The 18,438-nt window shown below is 37.1% G+C and overlaps 2 protein-coding genes and 1 long non-coding RNA gene across 3 annotated transcripts; 1 reads left to right on the top strand and 2 right to left on the bottom strand.

Annotated features, from left to right (window-relative positions):
• The first annotated feature begins 1,039 nt into the window (after positions 1-1,039).
• On the top strand, positions 1,040-5,456 carry LOC145785803 (uncharacterized). Its single transcript, XM_082597513.1, has 5 exons — positions 1,040-1,160; positions 2,595-2,830; positions 3,540-3,645; positions 3,747-3,869; positions 4,394-5,456. The coding sequence occupies exons 1-5, from the start codon at positions 1,097-1,099 to the stop codon at positions 5,248-5,250; spliced, it is 1,386 nt and encodes a 461-aa protein (XP_082453639.1). The 5' UTR covers positions 1,040-1,096; the 3' UTR covers positions 5,251-5,456.
• A 3,164-nt stretch (positions 5,457-8,620) lies between these two features.
• LOC145785671 (uncharacterized) lies at positions 8,621-10,753 on the bottom strand. The gene is made up of 2 exons (XR_014291205.1): positions 9,767-10,753; positions 8,621-9,234 (listed from the first exon to the last, which is right to left on the bottom strand). It is a non-coding gene; the product is annotated as an uncharacterized LOC145785671 (long non-coding RNA).
• Positions 10,754-11,418: 665 nt separating this feature from the next.
• On the bottom strand, positions 11,419-14,872 carry LOC145785591 (ATP synthase peripheral stalk subunit d, mitochondrial-like). Its single transcript, XM_082597259.1, has 2 exons — positions 14,612-14,872; positions 11,419-11,965 (listed from the first exon to the last, which is right to left on the bottom strand). Exons 1-2 carry the CDS (start codon positions 14,843-14,845, stop codon positions 11,696-11,698), a joined length of 504 nt encoding a protein of 167 aa, XP_082453385.1. The 5' UTR covers positions 14,846-14,872; the 3' UTR covers positions 11,419-11,695.
• Positions 14,873-18,438: the final 3,566 nt, after the last annotated feature.

The following is an 18,438-nucleotide window of genomic DNA, read 5'->3' as shown; positions in this document are numbered from 1 at the left end:
CAGTGGACCTGACTTTGTATCGCAAACCTCCTATTCATGTTTCATCCTTATTTTATTCAGCTGATCTTCTTGGTAGAAACAACGCAACCACAAAACCCGAAAAAGACCTAGTAGCATATTCTAGTGTAATTCCTAATGGAACGAAACCTCGGTTATCCATCTCTTTTACACGACCTGCGCCTCCAGCTACTTGGCTGAACTACACTCGATACATGGTGGCTGAGACGTTCTCAGACGTTTGTTTATTTACCTTAGACAAAGGTAAGATCTTTTTCATAATCTTGGTCACCATAATACGAAATAGTAGGCCTGCAATGTAGCCTCATCATCATCATCATGTAGCCTCCATAAGATAATTTGCATAAGCAGAAGCAGAAGAACAGATTGAAATCAAAGCAGTTGCTTTTACTTCAACGGTTTAGAATAAAACGATGGGAACTTCTGAGCAAGTAAAAGTGGACAACAGGAATTAAATTTTTAATTAAAATGCAAAAGCAATAAACTAATCACACTAGAATACTATAGGATAATGTTACTTGTTTCATAAATTGCAACTAGGCTATATTGCAAGGAGGCGCATGACATCTAAACTAGACCAGAGCATAATAAATAAATGTAATATTCATTTCATCTTCACAGCTATTCTAAACATATTCCTTCCACTTACACAAACTTTGAAGTTGTAATGTAAAAATTTTCTTATAGTTGTGATGCCTGCGTGTTGCACGTTACTTCATGATGATGTGCAAGAATTTTAAGAACTGGAATAACACGTCTTGGGAAAGCTCATGTCCTGTAGGCTACACTTATAGCATGGCCGACGTCAGTAACACTTAGCTAGAAATCTGTCTTGGTCATAAAGCTTCATTTTTATACAGATGTTGTGATACGCAACGCAACGACTCCTCCAAAGTTCAATCTTGAGTCCCATTTGTTTAACCGGGGAGTGTTTTCTCTACCTGGATTTTCTTACATGAATGACATCATCACAAACACTATGAACGGAAACGAAGTGGAATGTGCCAGCATGAATTTTGAAGGGACAAGTATTTTTAACTTCACTTCTGGTAGCAAAAACAACGACACATTCACCTGCATGGTCCTTTGGTTCACTTTGAATGGATTCGATGAACTTGAAGTGAAATGTATGCCGCACAATGGTAAGGGGGACATAGGATAATCTAATCAAAACATTTTTTATTTTGCGCCCATTGCGACAACATACACTGCGATGGCAGATGCAACATAACAAACAACAGAAAGCAGCAAAGGGACATGTGACTTTTCAGTTAGCTGCTAGCGCAATTTTGGCATGCCATTAAGTGCCTTTGTAGAGACACAGCCGCGTATTCTGGAGCGGTATCGAACTCACGTCCTTCCGAACGTCGCGCAGACGTTCTCGCCACTCGGCCGACATATGCTATCATGATGCACTTAGTTTTAGATTTCAGGCACAGTAGTTTGAACACAGATTTTTCTTTAAATATGTTTGACAACATAATTTATCCGCCAAAACTCTCTTTTAGTAAACTGCAAGAAAATTGTGTGATCTTTGTTTGTTCATATGGAACTTGATGGAACTACAACATGTAGGCTACTGGTCAGCTAGTGTGATAACGAAGACTTGGATCATCTTGTCCACCTTGCCATAAGAGACTAGTCTGATAAGGCCGCAGAGTAAGTGTAGTCCCCCATCTGCCGTAAACCTCCAGTTGCGTCATTATCCATCATGCATTATCACAGGTTGTTGAGAAATATAAATATAATTTATGTCATTCCCGCTCAAAATTGTTGTTGTTATTGTAATCTCGTTTCATCATGGAATGAAAACAAAACGCAAAGGAATTTCAAAACCAGAAATTGCCTACAAATTTAAATTTTAAGCTGTTTACGGCTTTAAGATTTTTTTAATCACTGTGACATTTAGCAATAATATAACGAAAACTTGTTTCCATTTGGTGGCTGCTCGACTAGAAGACATTCCAGGTCACTTCGCAGCCACCCGTTGCAGTATCCATACATTCTGCGTTATCGCTTGTTTTATCTGACTTTGCTGAAGATGTGTATTTATACTCGCAACAAAAAATAAATGTCAATCAATCAATTTCAAAATGAAGTAATTGCCTCCTCCCCCCCCCCCCCCCCCCCCCCCCTTTAAAAGCGATGTTTAATATACAATTCACCTTCCATTACAGTCTCATTTGACAGAGTTTTACTATGAGTTTAAGCTAAAAGTACTTTCAAAAAGCGCAATTTTAAGGTTCTCAAACTTTTCTGGAGGTCCCTCAGACTCCCCTGGGTGCTTTGCTTTCCCCGACTTGTTGCCGGGCTCACGGACTTGTGCAAAAATACTGATTTTCCCCCACCCGAATTTTATGCTGACTACGCCCCTGAGCAGAATTGATACGTTGACGCAAATCTAAATGTTGTTAGCATCAAATTTTCATTGGTTTGCATTTTTAAGATGTTACATGATGAATGAAATATGCAACGCAATTACGCAACTACTTCGGCTGCAATATCAGCTTTAATCTACAATATATAAGCAAACTAAGTCAAAAAATCGTTCTTGCAACATTACGTCTTGTTTTCAGCTACATACTTACAACCTGCAAACCCTCCTGGCGGAGTCACGGGATCCATTCTTAAACCTACATATCGGCCTCCTTATTCGCGACCTCCGCCTGTTAAAGTAGATACTTTTCTCATCATCGTCATCTGCTCTGTAGCAGGAGGAATGCTCATCTTCTTCATAATTTTATTGCTTTACTGCAAGAGGAAGCGAATTAACAAGTTAATCTTGTCCACCAAAGACGTCCCAGAAACTCTGGTAAGTCAAACGTAGTCCAAGACATCTTTTAAATCTGAGTAGTTTGCTAGTTTGCTTACTGTGTTACAGACAATATTGTTATTAGAGTAATAAAGTAAATTCAGTATGTGATTTGGACAATGAAGCAGTTTAGCATATTGTATTTTGGTAAGAAATCTAAAGCAGGAATGAATGGCAATTCTACTAAACGCATAGGTCCACATGGGCTTGCTATCAAAAGAGAAACCATTTGACGTTATTTACGTTATTATACTAATACAAGAAATATGACATCATATGGTTAATAAGCAGTCGGCAGACTTTTAGTTGGCCACTGCTGAAGGCTCTGGAAACTGAAGACAAACGGGTAAGATTAACATTTAAATAATCTAGATCAGGGGTAGTAGCGTACGCAGAAGGGGGCATTGGACAATGGCCCCTCTCCCTTTCAAAAATTGTTGATTTTTTTATCGTTGTTGTAATTGTGTAGTGCTAAAATGTTATTGTTCAAGAGTGGTCTTATTATAAACATATCGGATGCCGGATTTGGCCCGCAGGCCGGACTTTGGACACCTCTGATCTAGATCAACTCTCTGCATAGGTGCAGTTCAGTAGCAGGCTATGCATATATCTGATATGCCTACTTGTTCTTCACTTTTACTTCTAGAAAAGCAAACATGTTACGATGGTTGCAAAAGTAACAGTAGTAATAAATTTTTCTTCTTAACAGAAAACTGTGATGAATGAAAGCCCAACAAAGACTTTTCAATTTGATGAAAAAATTCCGACGGAAAAATTTACTTCTTTTGATGAATTGGAAAGGCAAAGAATTAGGGGTAAGAAGTTTTGTTATTTGGATAAAAATACCAAAAAATCATTTCAAATTAATATAGTAAATTTAAACAAAACACCCAACGCTGCTTCATTGATTTTGAAGGAAAATCCGATTTGTACAAACAACAAAATATCACAAGCAATGATTTCATGCTACAAATGAAGGAAAAAATCAACACCAAACTAGACTGTGGAAAAGAAAGAGAAAGGACATTCAATGGTTACGGTGAGAGCAACCCTAGTGATGTGTTGTTTTAATTTTAATTTAAACATTGACCCATAAATAGGGATAGTAGCTTACATCACGAGACGCGCGCAAGTCCGCTGTTCCGGAAACATTAGAAGGGTCAATTGCCTATTTGTCATTTTTTAACGCTTTGCTGCTGCCTTGCTTTCTACTAAAAGCCTTAGTTTAAAGCTAACTTCACTCTTTTATATAACCCATAAAAAGTACATTATTTTGTAAATCAAAAAAAAAATAATAAAAGCCTTAATTTAATAGGCCTACCGGACAATTGCTCCCTTGCAAGTTTTACTATTCCTTGATCATTGAAGCTCTCTAAGTTTTCTCGCACAGAAATGTAGGCTAGTCCTACCTTCTTTTACAAATTTTTATATACGCCAACACAGAAAGAATTTTTAAGCTAGATCCAAGTCAGCTATATGTTGTCACATTAAAGTTTAATGAATGTGTTAAATGTTAACAGAAAATGGCGATTGACGTAAATATTTAAATTAATGTTTTTGCAGTGGAGAAAAACTTTGATAAGAGCAAGGAAAATCAATCTTCCAAGATCTACTTCATGAAAAGAAGTCAAAATTTTGGCGAAATGTATAATATAGAAACAAAAAGAGACTTGTCTGCAGATTCTGGTATTAGCAGTGGTTTTTCTCCTCTTTCGGAGCCTGATTCTGATCTAAACGAAAAAGACAGTTGCGATCAAGTTTTTGCAGAAGTTTACAAAAAACAGACTCCCAGTCCATGTCGTGATAGTGGGCTTGCCACGTCGCCCATAGGAAGTTATTCTGAAAGTGACAGTCCGATCCATGTGTTATCGTACACTTTACAAAACTCTGCAGAAATTGATGAAAGTGAATCCATATCAATAAACAATGACTTGCCAGAAAAGGAAAGAGTTGAACAAACAGACGATTTTAAAAGAATAGCTCCTGAGTATTGCAAAGAAATCATCCCTGATATGCCATTGGAAGATGGGAGAAGTGAAAGTTTTACAATTGTGCAAAATGATAACATCAGTTCAGTTAAACTTCATTCTAAAAACTTAGAAACTGGAGTCTATTCTAAGGTTCATGACTTCGCTGAGAGTTCAAAAGTTGTGGAGCTACTACCAGAAGAATTACCAGAAATTAATGATTTGTCTATGACTTACGCATGCGATCAACAAAAAGAATTAACTACATCCCTAGCCTTATCTCACATAGATGAAGATGCAAGTTCGATGCACTCTCACATATCACGCGATTCATTCAACAAACACTGTAAATTAGATTGCAACTACAATGACTTGCCAACCACAAACATAAACGTCACTAGTGGCTACAGTTCTAAAGACGCTTTTGTTTTGCCTATTGAACATGTTTGTTAGATTTAAGCACATTTTATTGCTTAAAGCTCTTTGTGTCGTTTTCTATTCTGATGTACAAACGGTAGCCTGGACTATAAGCTGTTTAATTTTGTATTTTTAAAGTTTAGTGATTTTTATATGATTTTAAACATATTGTAGGCTACAACCGGTAACCCAATCACCTAAATACTTTGCATGTTTTATAGATAGCCTATTTGGTCAGAATCGCCGGCTCATGCATGTTGTCCACATGTATTGGTTAACACGCAACTTTGGGTGCTTCCGTGTTTAATTGGCTAATTAGCATCAACCGTGCGCGTATTTTTAATCTGTAGGTTGCTGCAGCAGATTGCGTAGACACTTTAACATAGGACAAGTTTTTTTATGAACCAGCTGGCTACAGCATTGTGAGCCATCTAGCACTCAGTCAGAGAGTTAATTCTATTACAGAAGAAAACAGAGTAATAGCAAAGGAGGGAATCGAACCCACGCAATGAAAATGACTGTTCTCCAGCCCTAATCCTCTAGGCCAAGGCGAAACGTTTATAGAATTACTTTTTAACGTGCATGAGTCGCATGACTGCAAACAGCTGATTTAAATTTTGCCTTCTGATTGGTTAATCAATCTCAGCTCCTGCAGCGATCTGCAGATCACAAATAGGACAACCCTGCATGAGGCATAGGTGACAAAAAAAACAACACAGCGCAATCAGCTGTAAAGACTTATATCTTCCAACTAAGTGTGAGAGTTGCAGTCCAACAATCGCCCTAGAGGTCACCGTTTGGCTTTAGGTTAATTGTTGCAGGGATATCTAGAACAACGGGATTGCTGACTCTGTTTTGAAGTGGACAATAGGAGGGTTACTGCATCAGACTATGTTGCAGTGCATTTATCGAAATTTGCAAAGTCAGCAATCCCGGTGTTCTAATATCCCTGGGTTGTTGAAGTCAGCGTTGATGCAGTCTGCAAGGTGGTGGAAGAGGTTATTTAGCCGATGTAGGCAACTGACATTTCTTTCATATGAACCGCAACAAAGGTAGACCTACATACAGCATTCAAATACATCTTCTCTGAGACAGGATAGTTATCTTACAACAGTGTAAAGCCTTCCACCATGCGGAAAAACTAATAGATTTTTGAATCGCTTGAGAGCGTTAGGGAAGACGGAATTTGTAAACGCTCCAAAGAAATGAATTCATTGAGTTACTGCAGCTTGTTTAACAATACCTTCTTTTGATCACTAAGATATTCTTTGAAGTTCAATACCATCATTCATTCTGTTTCGGCGTTAGAGTCTACAATGAAACAATTTAGACTAGCTTACTAGATTCTATTTGAATAAGGTTTATGGATCACTAGGAGTTTTTGCAGTTCTAGCTGATTTAATTTATTTTTTAATTACTTAACTGTATCTAAATTTAAAATTGGCAATGGCCCAAAACACAGTTAAAGAAGAAATCAAAAGGATTCTGGCCACTACAAACATATTAGATGAAGTAATATCAGAGAGAAAGACATTACCCATTGAAACATGCATCAAGCAAGACGAAGCTCTCATGGATGAGATAGCTCAAAAACTGGTAAAACATCTTCTTGGAAATAAAGTATTTCAACAACAGATGGAAAATCAAATAAATGCTTCTGTCAAAGAAAAAAGTGCTCAACTGGACAACAAATTTAAAGAAGTTGAAAGAAAACAAGAAGAATTAGAACAATACTCAAGAAGAAATTGTATCTTGATACATGGAATGCCAGAAGAAACAAAGGAAAATACTGACAAAATTGTAGAAAAATTTTTAAAAGAAAAATTGGACATCACCATCACACAAAAAGATATTGACAGAAGCCATAGGCTAAAAGCAAAGCCAAACCATTGCAGACCTTTAATTGTCAAATTTACAAACTATCACATAAAATATATGGTGTATTCTCAGAAACGAAAATTAAAAGGAACCAAACTTCTGATCACTGAGTCGCTCACAACTCAAAGACTGAAATGCATCAGAATATTAGAAACAAAAAGGCAGGAAAAAGAAATCCATTCGTACTGGACAACAGATGGGAAAATATTTTACACCAAAGCAAAAGACAGCAGTAAGAAAATTTTTATGCCCTTCAACATTGAAAATCGTGAGCTTTAAATTTCTTTTTATGATAGACATGATACATTATTTACATATTACTGATGAAAAATCAGTTAGTACTCTCTGATACTGTTAAGTGTTTCTAAACTATTCTTTATACCGCAAAACAAAACAAGGTTTTTACTTAAATGACACCTCACTTATGCCATGTATGTCAGAAATCTTGTAAAAGAAACCAGAATTCAATTTGCTGTGACATATGTGATCAGTGGGCACACTTGAAGTGCATATCTTTAACTTTGCCACAATTTAAAAAACTTGGAGCCTCTGATGAGCCATACTACTGTAACAAATGCATGTCATGCATTATTCCTTTTAATAACATATCAAATCTAGACCTAACTACACTTAATAATGATAAACCTTACAAGGTAAATGAGCTTTTGCGTGATCAAAGCCAAAGTTATTGTGAAATCAAGGATCTATCTTCAAAGATAAATGTCTATGAAAAGAATCAACTGTTATTACTCCATGTGAATATGAGAAGCTTAGTTGCTAATCTTGCAAAACTAGAATCATTGCTCACTGAAATGCCAAGGCTACCAGATATAATTGCCGTATCAGAAACCTGGCTTAATGATAATCGTACTCAGTTTGTCCAGTTGCAGGGATACAATTTTATTTGTTCTCACAGTACACATGCAGACACTAAATCAGTAGCAGGTGGTGTGGGAATGTACATAAACCATTCAATAACATATAATCAATTGGACAATTTTGGTTTAAACATAAAAGGTTGTGAAGAATTGTGGGTAAACATACCAGCAACAAATAATAGGCACTGTTTATTTGGTGTTCTTTACAGACATCCTCAACATAAACTTGATGAATTTCAAATGAAACTCTGTGAATGTATTGACACAATAAATAACCTAAACAGGAACTACTATATATGTGGTGACATTAACATTGATCTTTCAAAAAAAGATGTTAACTCATCTGTCAAGGCCTACTCTGATACACTTCTCAGTTGCGGCTGTCAGCAACTAGTGGAGACTCCTACCCGAGTAACCGCTAAAAGCTCAACTTTAATTGATCATTTTTACACAAATGACTTAAAAAATAAAATTATGTGCCATACTTTGCTACATGACATTTCTGATCATTTTCCAATTACAATTGCAATACAGTCAATGAAACCCAAAGAGGGGAAACATACTCATACAATTAGAGATACAAGAAATTTTTCGGCAGAAACGTTCTTATGTGATCTTGAGAATTCTCTTACAAATCACTGTACATTAGATCAATCAATCCATAATCAATTTAATGACTTTATAGATACATATAACGACATACTTAATAAACATGCACCACCTCGAATCTTGACAAGAAAAGAAAAAAAGCTCAAGGCTAAACCATGGATAACAAAAGCAATCTTAAACTCTATCAAAACCAAAAACAAATTATATTCCCTAAAAATAAAAACACCAACTGATACATCTGCTCATGATGCCTACAAAAAATATAGAAATTTGCTCACTCATATTAGGGAACGAGCAAAAAAGATGCATTACAACTTTTTAATTTCAGAGAGCAAACACAACACTGGAAAGACATGGGAAACCATAAATGATATTATTAAACACAAAAAGAAAAATGCAAAAATACCAAAAGAAATAATCAATCTTAATAATGAAATCTTATCTGAACCAACACAAGTGAGCAATTGTTTCAATGATTATTTCACTGAAATTGGTCCTTCAATGGCATCGAAGATTCCTTTGTCAACCACTGGGTCTCCACTAAATTTTCGAAGTGTTCCATATTCCTTTTTTCTGTCACCCATTACTGAAGAAGAAGTGCTTAAACATCTGAACAATTTGTCGTGCTCTAAAAGTACCGGCTTCAATGGAATACCTATGAAATTTATAAAGTTATCCTCATTAGTAATAGCACCCATCCTCACTAATCTATTCAATGAATGTATTAATCAAGGTGAATATCCTGACATCCTAAAAATTGCTCAAGTGACTCCTATACATAAAAATGGATCTAAAAAAAGCTGCAGCAACTACCGACCAATATCAATCCTGTCACCTTTTACAAAAGTATTTGAAAAATGCCTGTTTGACCAAATGCACAAATATCTAGCAAAAAAAGACCTTATTACACCTCACCAATTTGGTTTTAGGCCAGAGTATTCCACTTCACTTGCTGTTTCAAACATTTGTGATGACATTTTAGCAAATCTTGATAACAAAAAAACCACCTGTTCGGTATTTCTTGATCTTGCTAAGGCTTTTGATACAGTCGACCATACTATTCTCATTAAAAAAATAGAAAAATATGGATTTCGAGGCCATTCCCAACAGTTGTTAAAAAGTTACATCAGCAACCGTCAACAATACACAGTTGTTAATGGTGTTCCGTCCACTTCTAGAAAAGTTACCTGTGGAGTTCCCCAGGGTTCAACATTAGGACCTCTCCTCTTTTTGTTGTATGTAAATGATCTGCCAAACTCAACAAAAATGACTGTTAAATTATTTGCTGACGACACAAATCTAATGATGGCAGACAAATGTGAGAATGACTTACAACAAAATGTAAACACAGAACTCGAAAAGGTTCTCACTTGGATGAAACTTAACAGGTTATCAATAAATTTTACAAAAACAGAATACATGCTTATTACAAACAAAAAACAAATAAGAAATGTTAACATTAAGATTGGGAGTAAACCAATTCAGCAAAAAGATCAAATCAAGTACCTTGGTGTCTATATTGATAATAAGTTAACGTGGAAACACCACATAGAACAAGTCTGTGGGAAAGTTGCAAAGGGTTCTTGGGCACTATTAAAACTGACAGATTATGTGAATTCAGACACATTGACAACCGTTTATTATACTTTAATTTACTCCCACCTTCAATATTGCATTACTAGCTGGGGTAAAGCTTGCAACAAAGTTCTAGACCCTCTCAGAAAAATGCAAAAAAGAATAATAAGAATAATCACAAAAAGCGATTATAGAGCCCATACCAGTCCATTATTTTTTAAAATGAATATCTTAAAGCTGGAAGACATATGTACACTGGAAGTAAAAAAACACATGTTCAGAGTCTGCATGAACTTGTACCCTTCTGCCTACTGTGCATTGTTCACAAGTTCTTCACTCATCCACAACCATACACTAGATATCAAGCAAACAATAATTATTTTGTTAAACGCACTAATACAGAATTTGGCAAAAAATCCATACAAGTATTTGGACCAGTGGTGTGGTCAGAGGTTCCAAGCAATCTCAAAAAGTTATCTTTTTATGATTTCAAAAAACATAGCAAAGCATCAGCTTTGCAAAGTTATGATACTTGATAAGTGGGTCTTCATTTGGCCTAAGCTCTTACATTCAACAATGTCTATTGTCATGGTGTCCAGTGTCCACTGATTTTCATGGTTACTATTTGTTGGAAAATCTCGCACACAATTTTATGAAGCTGACAATTAATTGTAAGCTACTAGTCGAAGTATTAGTCTTGTTTGTGTTTTCTTTTTTGATTGTAACTAATTTGGTTAAATTGTTGATTAGTTTCATAACTCAAATTATTCTTTCCAGGGTGGCAACTGACTAGTTGACCGTATGGTTGTTTCGTTGTCTCCCTATCAATAACAAAACCTCAACATTGTATGTATTATTGTTTTATGTCACTTTTGTGTTTTGATAAATAAACGATTGATTGATTGATTACTACTCAACATGGAAGATAGCATGGACCTAAGCATGAATTAGAAAAATTTTAGACCTACATTAGGGATAAAAACGTCTTGAAAAAGCTCTGGGGTGACGGGTGGAAGATCGATCAAAGAAAGCAGATAAGAAAACAAGAAAAATGCAAGTTGAGGAAGAGGGTAGAGCCAAAAAAAGACTCTTCTAACAGGTCAGCCCGAAGACGAGGTGTGAAAACGATTGCGGCATGTTGAGATGAATGTGGCCACCATCGAAAACAAGAACACATGATCAAAACTGGACGCACTCACATCGCGTAATTTACAGACTTCGCTTTCAACATTTTAGGCTACATGTACTTGCCGCGCAAACGAACACAAGTCAATTTTTGCAATGAAATCTTTTATTAAATGACCCGTATTTAAAATACAAAGCAAAGTGATGTTACTTGCTTTTAGGTTCAATCATCGCATGGATATTCTGATATTTGTGGTCGAAAATACTTTCAAAATGTCAAATTATATGTTTCTTCAACGTTGAATGGTGTATTATGCATTTCAAAATTTTACAAGCACTCCAAAACGTTGCAAAGTTGATTTTTCCATACAGCATAGCCAAATATAATATTCGCGACGGTCAGGTGCAGTAAAGTTCTATCGTGGACGCAAAACCATATCACTGGGGGACTCCAAATGGGGCCAAGTGGGATACTTCTCGTAGTCTGGTCGGAGGCTCTTGAATTGGAAGTAAATATCCTCCTGGGTCATTTGCTCGAAGGGGGGAAGAGAATTGAGACGATTCAACTCGGCAAGGGTGTCTGCAACACTTTCCTCGCTCTCTTGAATGAATTGCTTCACTCTCTCGTTATCCTTGACAATGTTTTCCTCCAAAGTCTTGCTTTTGCTGTCAATAGGTTGAGGAACCTGTTAAGAGGCAAACATAGCAAGTAAAAAATGACAAAAAATTTAATAGCTAATATTATTACGTATAGAAATGAGGGCTGGGTGTGGGGAGTCATTTTTCACATAAAACATGAATACTAATCAACTTACTCTGGAAAACCGATCATAGAATTACACAAGAAAATCTTTTGTTGGCTAATTTTACACGATAAAACCCAGTTACGTCAAAAAAACGTTTTCGCCTATAAAAAGTCGAGCGAAATGGGCATTATTAAAAAAACGTTCAGCCATGATTAAAGCATAACTTTTTTTCAAAGCAATACAAAACATTGTTAATGAGCAATAATGAGGAAAAGTTTTTTGGACACTTATGGTTTAGGGTTAAACTATAAATATTGGACTGAAAAACACATCAAATCAAGATGCAATGTCAATTTAGATTGACTAAAGTCATTAAACAAGTTACTGCACACATAAAATGCAGTTTAAATCATATTATTCAAACTACAAAAACTAAAAAAAAGTGTTTCGAAGTTTGTGCTTTTGTATTAGTTTCCTCGCAAGCACAGCCAGCATAATGCTGGATTAACAAAATGTAATTTGTTTTGGTTTCCATCAAGTTTAATAATGCTTTACAATCCCATCAGTCACCCTCTTGTTGATCGCCAATTTTATGGTACGTGTGTAACAGTTGTGTGAAATTCATGGGTGAAACCCATGAGGTAAATATGGAGTTTGAGTATTAATCCAATGTTTATGTTCATTTCTTATGTTACTGCCTGTCTTCCTCACATCTATAATTCTATATCGCCCTGATAGCTCAGTTGGTCAAGCTCTCAATGATGTGAAATAGCAATGATCAAGTGATACTGGTTCGACTCTTGGGGTGTGTGCTTGAGCAACACATTTTAAGGACCGCTTTCTATTCAGCGACATCTAGTAAAAGGAATACTTTGTAAACAAGGACACCAATAAGCGGAAACCTTCTCTCTGCTAATCACCGTAACCGGACCTAGTCAGTGATTCAACACCTCTACAAGAATGCAAAACTGCCGGGAGTAACTTCTCACAGAGATTTTCTCAGTTCAAGAAGAAATATGCCAAGAAAAAGATTTTCAAATTAATTAATCAAAAGAGTTGAAATTTTTCTGGAAAAGCTGAAAATTTTGCCCGACCAGATGACCATGTAATAAATTGTATCTGCAAAATTTGAATTTGATGAATAAAATGCTGGGACATAAAAAAGTGATTATTTGCTTTAATGTGCATGATCGAACCTTTGGCAGGGTTGATCGGTTTAAACCGGGCGATTTAAACTGTCCGGTTAAAACCAGTTAAAACCTGGTTTAAACCGGGCAGTTTTGACCACCTATTACTGGTCAAAACCCCTTTAGTGTATGAATCAAGTTGCTTTTCAATTGAATTAAAAATATTACCCTCCATGTTAAGTAACGATGTTCAACTATATTTTGTTTTGATTAACAATAACCTAAATGCTGGATTTGGGACAAAAAATATTCAATTTCTCTATTTATTTTTGATATTTCAATCAGTTGGTTACCGTATTTTGCGGACCATAAAGCGCATCCGATTATAAGGCGCACTGTTAATAAATTGCTTTGATTAGTTGTTTGTTCAGACATAAGGCGCACCGGGCTATAGAATGCAAAGTATTTTAAGGAGTAAGGGTTACCGTATAAAGCTCATTAAACAAAAATGCCTAATAAATGTAGGCAAGTCACAATAGTACAATGAGCAAAAGAAAAAAAATGGGCCTAGTGAATATCACAGTTGCTAGTTGCTTTTACCGTAGTTTATTGTGTAAGACGGTGGTTTATTTATATATATAATAATAGTATCGGTACTGGTTTTGAGTGTAGGCAATAAAGCACTACTTGATCCATACATTAGGCGCACCGGCTTATAAGGCGCACGATCAATTTATGAGGGAAAAAAAGGATTTAAATTGCGCCTTATGGTCAGTAAAATACGGGTATTTTAATTATTGAGAAAATTCAAATACTAAAAATAAGTTTCTGATGAACCAAAAAATGCTTGGTAGAATGATGAACAATTTGCACAGCCAACTGAAGTACAAGAATTTATTCCAACAAACTTTTTTATGAAAAACATTTGCCATCAAATTTTGTCTGACAGGTCGGTATTGGCGGCCATTAATGAAAGTTCAGGCGGCCATGGCCGCCAGCTATTTCGAGGCCTGCATATCAAAATGGTCACAACTCACAACTACTTTTATATTTCCTAAATAGTCCATAGCCCAGGTAGCCGACCGGCGACCATTCACCACATAAAAATATTTTTCTGGGTTTTGACCGGTTTAAACCTAGTTTTGATCAATTAAAACCAGGTTTAAACCGCTTAGTGGTCAAAACCAGTTTAGAGATCAACCCTGACCTTTGGGGCAAGGATTTAAAATTTATCAACCTGTATTGTCCTTGTTTTCCAATGTGATGAAATTTCATACATATGATATACGATAAAGATAAACTGAAATGTAAATACAAAATTTCAAGTGAAACAAAAAAGAATGTGGTGAGATGAAAAGCTGGTAGACTGGTTCTACTAAATATATATACTAAATCTGTAGAATACTACTGTATAATACCTTCCCTATTTGAAGCTACAAAAATCACATTATAAACTTACCTTTAAAGCATCAAACTTAGTTTCAAAGTCTTTCACGAGAGCTTTATTTGCAATTGCCTGGTGATAGTAGCTCCAGTCAATATTGAGCTTCCTTTCTTGTGCTTTCATATAGTTCACCAAGATAGCATCACTTTTACTTTTAAATGTGTTAAATTTTGGCCTTAAAGCAGGAGCTATCCGTTCTTGCAACTTGCTCCATTCAATAGGTTTAATTTGACGAGCTGCAGCAGCCATTATTTATTATTCTGCATTAATTTACAAAAACCTAAACAAATAAAATAGATGATTTAAGTTAAGTAATAATAATCATGTTAGAAGACTTGCACAGTATACTGTGATTATAGACGGAATGGCCCGTTTCGGTGAGTCCGATTCGGTGAGTCTGATTCGGTGAGTCCGATCCCTTAACGGGGGATTTTTTCAATTTTTTTTTTAAATTATCGGGTACCGTGGCCTAATTATCATTGCCGTTTTAGGGTTAGGGGTTTGGAGTTAGGGTTAGGGGTTAGAGGTTAGGAACTCACCGAATCAGACTCACCGAATCGGACTCACCGAATCGGACTCACCGAATAGTAGCAGACCCGATTATAGATGCGACGCAACAGACAACCAGAAGCAGAGAAGGATATAATCATTAAGCCAGTTGCTTCCATTATTTTGTCACAGAGTTGATTATAGTGCTGAGAAACAGCCGTGTGCTTTGGAATAGCTATTAGCTAGCCTATGTATCGATATTCTTACAGGGTGGTTCAGCAAGATATGGATTAAATATCATATTAAACTTAAACACATTTCCCAACTACTAAATTATTTGTATTTACTACAGATTTATAGTAGCAGTGGGCTATACTGGGGTGATTTTTCAAAAACAACAGAACTAGAGTTTAAAAGGTGCCTATGGACATACCTAGGAATGTTAAAAAAAATTTTTTTGATTTCGTGCAAATTCCGGATGGAGTCCGGACTTTATGTGAAAAATACAAAATGGCCGCCATACAAATTGACGAATCTGCAATAAATCTGCTTCCAGTCAAGCTTTTGGGCTGATTTTGGTGTCAAAAGAAGCAGAAAGTTGAGCCTGTTAGTGTAAAAGAACAATAAACACTTAGTGTGTATGGGAACTACAAAACAAGGGGAAAAAAGTGCCTTTTGAAGCTTTTTTTAGCTTGTTTTCTGTCAAATTCTTCAAAAATTTTCACATTTTACTTGAAAGAGAGATCAGAAACACTGCTGTCACGATGAAGAATGCGATTGCGGCAGTGAGCACAAAGGCAGCCGTTTCTGTTCAAAAGGCCCGTGTGTCAGTGGAGGTGGTCTGTGACAATCTGTACGACCATCAGTACCTTCTTGAACCCCCATCAGTTCCAGAGCAAGCCTCATCCCCAGTCAGCAAAAAGTCTAGAACTAAGGTGGACTACGAACGGTACAAATATGCACTCCCATCACCAAAAGTAGTATCGACACACAAGCATGCCATGGCAATGTCACAAGAAGTGGATGCTGCCACCAGTCTTCTGGCTAAAGATGATATAACAAAGGCGACTCTCCACTATGACTCAACAACGAGGTCGAGGATCGATGGTGAGTGGCCCTGTCTAATCTTAAACTTCCTCTCCGATGATACCTCCCACAACAAGATGATTCCTCTTCGACCCGTTCATTTTGCCTACGAAGATCGTCAGCAGATCATCAGCTTGTTTGTTGAGACATTTCGGCGTCTAGCAGTAGCAACTGGTGAAAGGGCTACCGCAGGTGAGCTCTGGGCAAAGATCGATGCTGTAATGACGGACGCCGCGTCAAAGAATTTGATGGTAGAAGGTGAGGTTTCGAAGAGGCTTCAAGCAACACATGTTCCTAAACACATACTGTGCAAGTCACATGTGTGTGAGAAATTGGATGAGTCATGCCTGCATGTCCTAAAATCAGCAGAAGACCAGATCGGTTGATGCCAGATGTTAGAGAAACGAGAGCCGAGACTGAAGTCATACCTTCGGGTAGGCAAGTCAATTGTCGCCTCAGTTGTAGTCCCGGCTCTAGTGAAGCTTGTGGCTAGGGGTAGTGATGGCAAGACTACTTCCATGGCAGACGAGTTTAGCCTAATGTTGGAGGAGAGTGGTACTCACAAATCCTTCTCGCTCTATAAAAACCGCAGATTCACAAGATTGGGTCACACTGCTGGAGTGCTGGTGCGTTGGTTGATTGTGTTCTCCATTTCAAGAAGATGCTATCCAGAACTAGCAAGAATAACCTCCTTGTCAGAGCCTGTTCCCTTTACCTGGAGAATGAGTTCATTGTGGCATCACTAAAAGCATTGTCTCACTTCTGCCACAAGGTGACAATGCTTTACCTTAACATGGTAGAGCGTTGCCAACAATCCGACCTCGTCAGGATCCTTCCTAAACTACATAATGATCTTGAGAATGAGAGGGCTAATCTTGAAACCCTGTCTGAGTTCCACGTTCCCTGGAAGCATGTGAATGCTGAATCACACAGCCCCACAACAGACCTTGACCACTACTTAATTACTGCTATGGCCAAGCAGAGTGCGCTTGGCCTCAAGATGCAATGCGGAAGAGAGTATTGGGAAGACGAGACAGAGAATAGTGAGAGGAGTACAAGGATCCATGCACTAACTGAAGAAATGAGGGTAAACCTCCCCACAGAAAACTTGCTTGCAGAAAGATACTTAGCCCGATTCGGAAACCTTGCAGGACTGTCAGCAGCACATTCAAATAGATACTTCAAAGCAAAACGAATAAGAGATGATCTTATGTTTGCTAAAGATGCACCAATTAACAGTGAGCTTGCATCCTGCAAAGTGATGAAAAAGTTAGATGAAATGGAGATTGCATGGACAGAGACACAGAAAGAATTGATGAAAACTAAACTGAAGGAACGCATGAAAAAGAGCAGGAGGGAGGGAGATTTCCTTAACCACCTGGTGGATCAATGAAAGGTACATGGAGGGCCAATTACAAAAGTAGAAGAGCTCCGAGCTCTTCCAACAGTATCACCATCCACGCTGAAAAAAATCTTCCGGATGGAGATCCAGTACCAACGGATGATTCATCCACGCGACAGCCAGGCAAATTCCAGCCTCTACAAAGTAAACAGTTTGAATGTAGATACCATGCTGCTGAACCTAGCTGTCATTCTTGGAACTGAGGATGAGGATGTTGGGACCATCTTCCCAACAGAAGATGAGGTATATGCCATCTTAACCTCTACTGCTGCAACTTCCTCTGGTGACACAGATCAACCAGTGAAAATGTGTATTGCAGCAGCAATTCCTGAACTCCATAAAGAATACCCTATAGGAACAAATGTGGCTGTGATGTGGGACGGAGAAAACAATCAACGTCAGTGGTTTTTGGCAAGGGTCTGTCATTTAAACGATGATGGCACTGTAGAGTGTAGAATGTGACCACTACCAGCGGGTTAATGATAAGAACAATACCATGTGGAAGAGACCAAAAAGAGATGACATTCAGGATGTAAATCCTGTTCAAATCATCCCTGTCACAGTAGAGACGGAATGGGTGTTCCAAGGTGTGACGACCATTGTGTCGTTACTAAAGTGTATAAATGTTTCTCAAATATCTAGTGTATTTCATGACATTTTTATGTGAATTTCATATACCGGTAACAAGTTATGTGTATATAGTGTTGAAATTGTCATTATTATTCTTGGATGCAACCAGTAATCTCAAGTTGCACCAAAAAACGTGAAAAAATTATGAAAAATATTGACCAAAATATAATAGTTTCAAAGTTTTAGAAAACATTCAACCATGCTGGGCATTTTGTTGCTCTTTTAAAGTAACAGG

Source organism: Aplidium turbinatum, chromosome 16 (genome assembly GCF_918807975.1).
Source record: "Aplidium turbinatum chromosome 16, kaAplTurb1.1, whole genome shotgun sequence".
NCBI lineage: Eukaryota > Metazoa > Chordata > Ascidiacea > Aplousobranchia > Polyclinidae > Aplidium > Aplidium turbinatum.
This window is presented reverse-complemented; position numbering and strand designations above follow the sequence as displayed.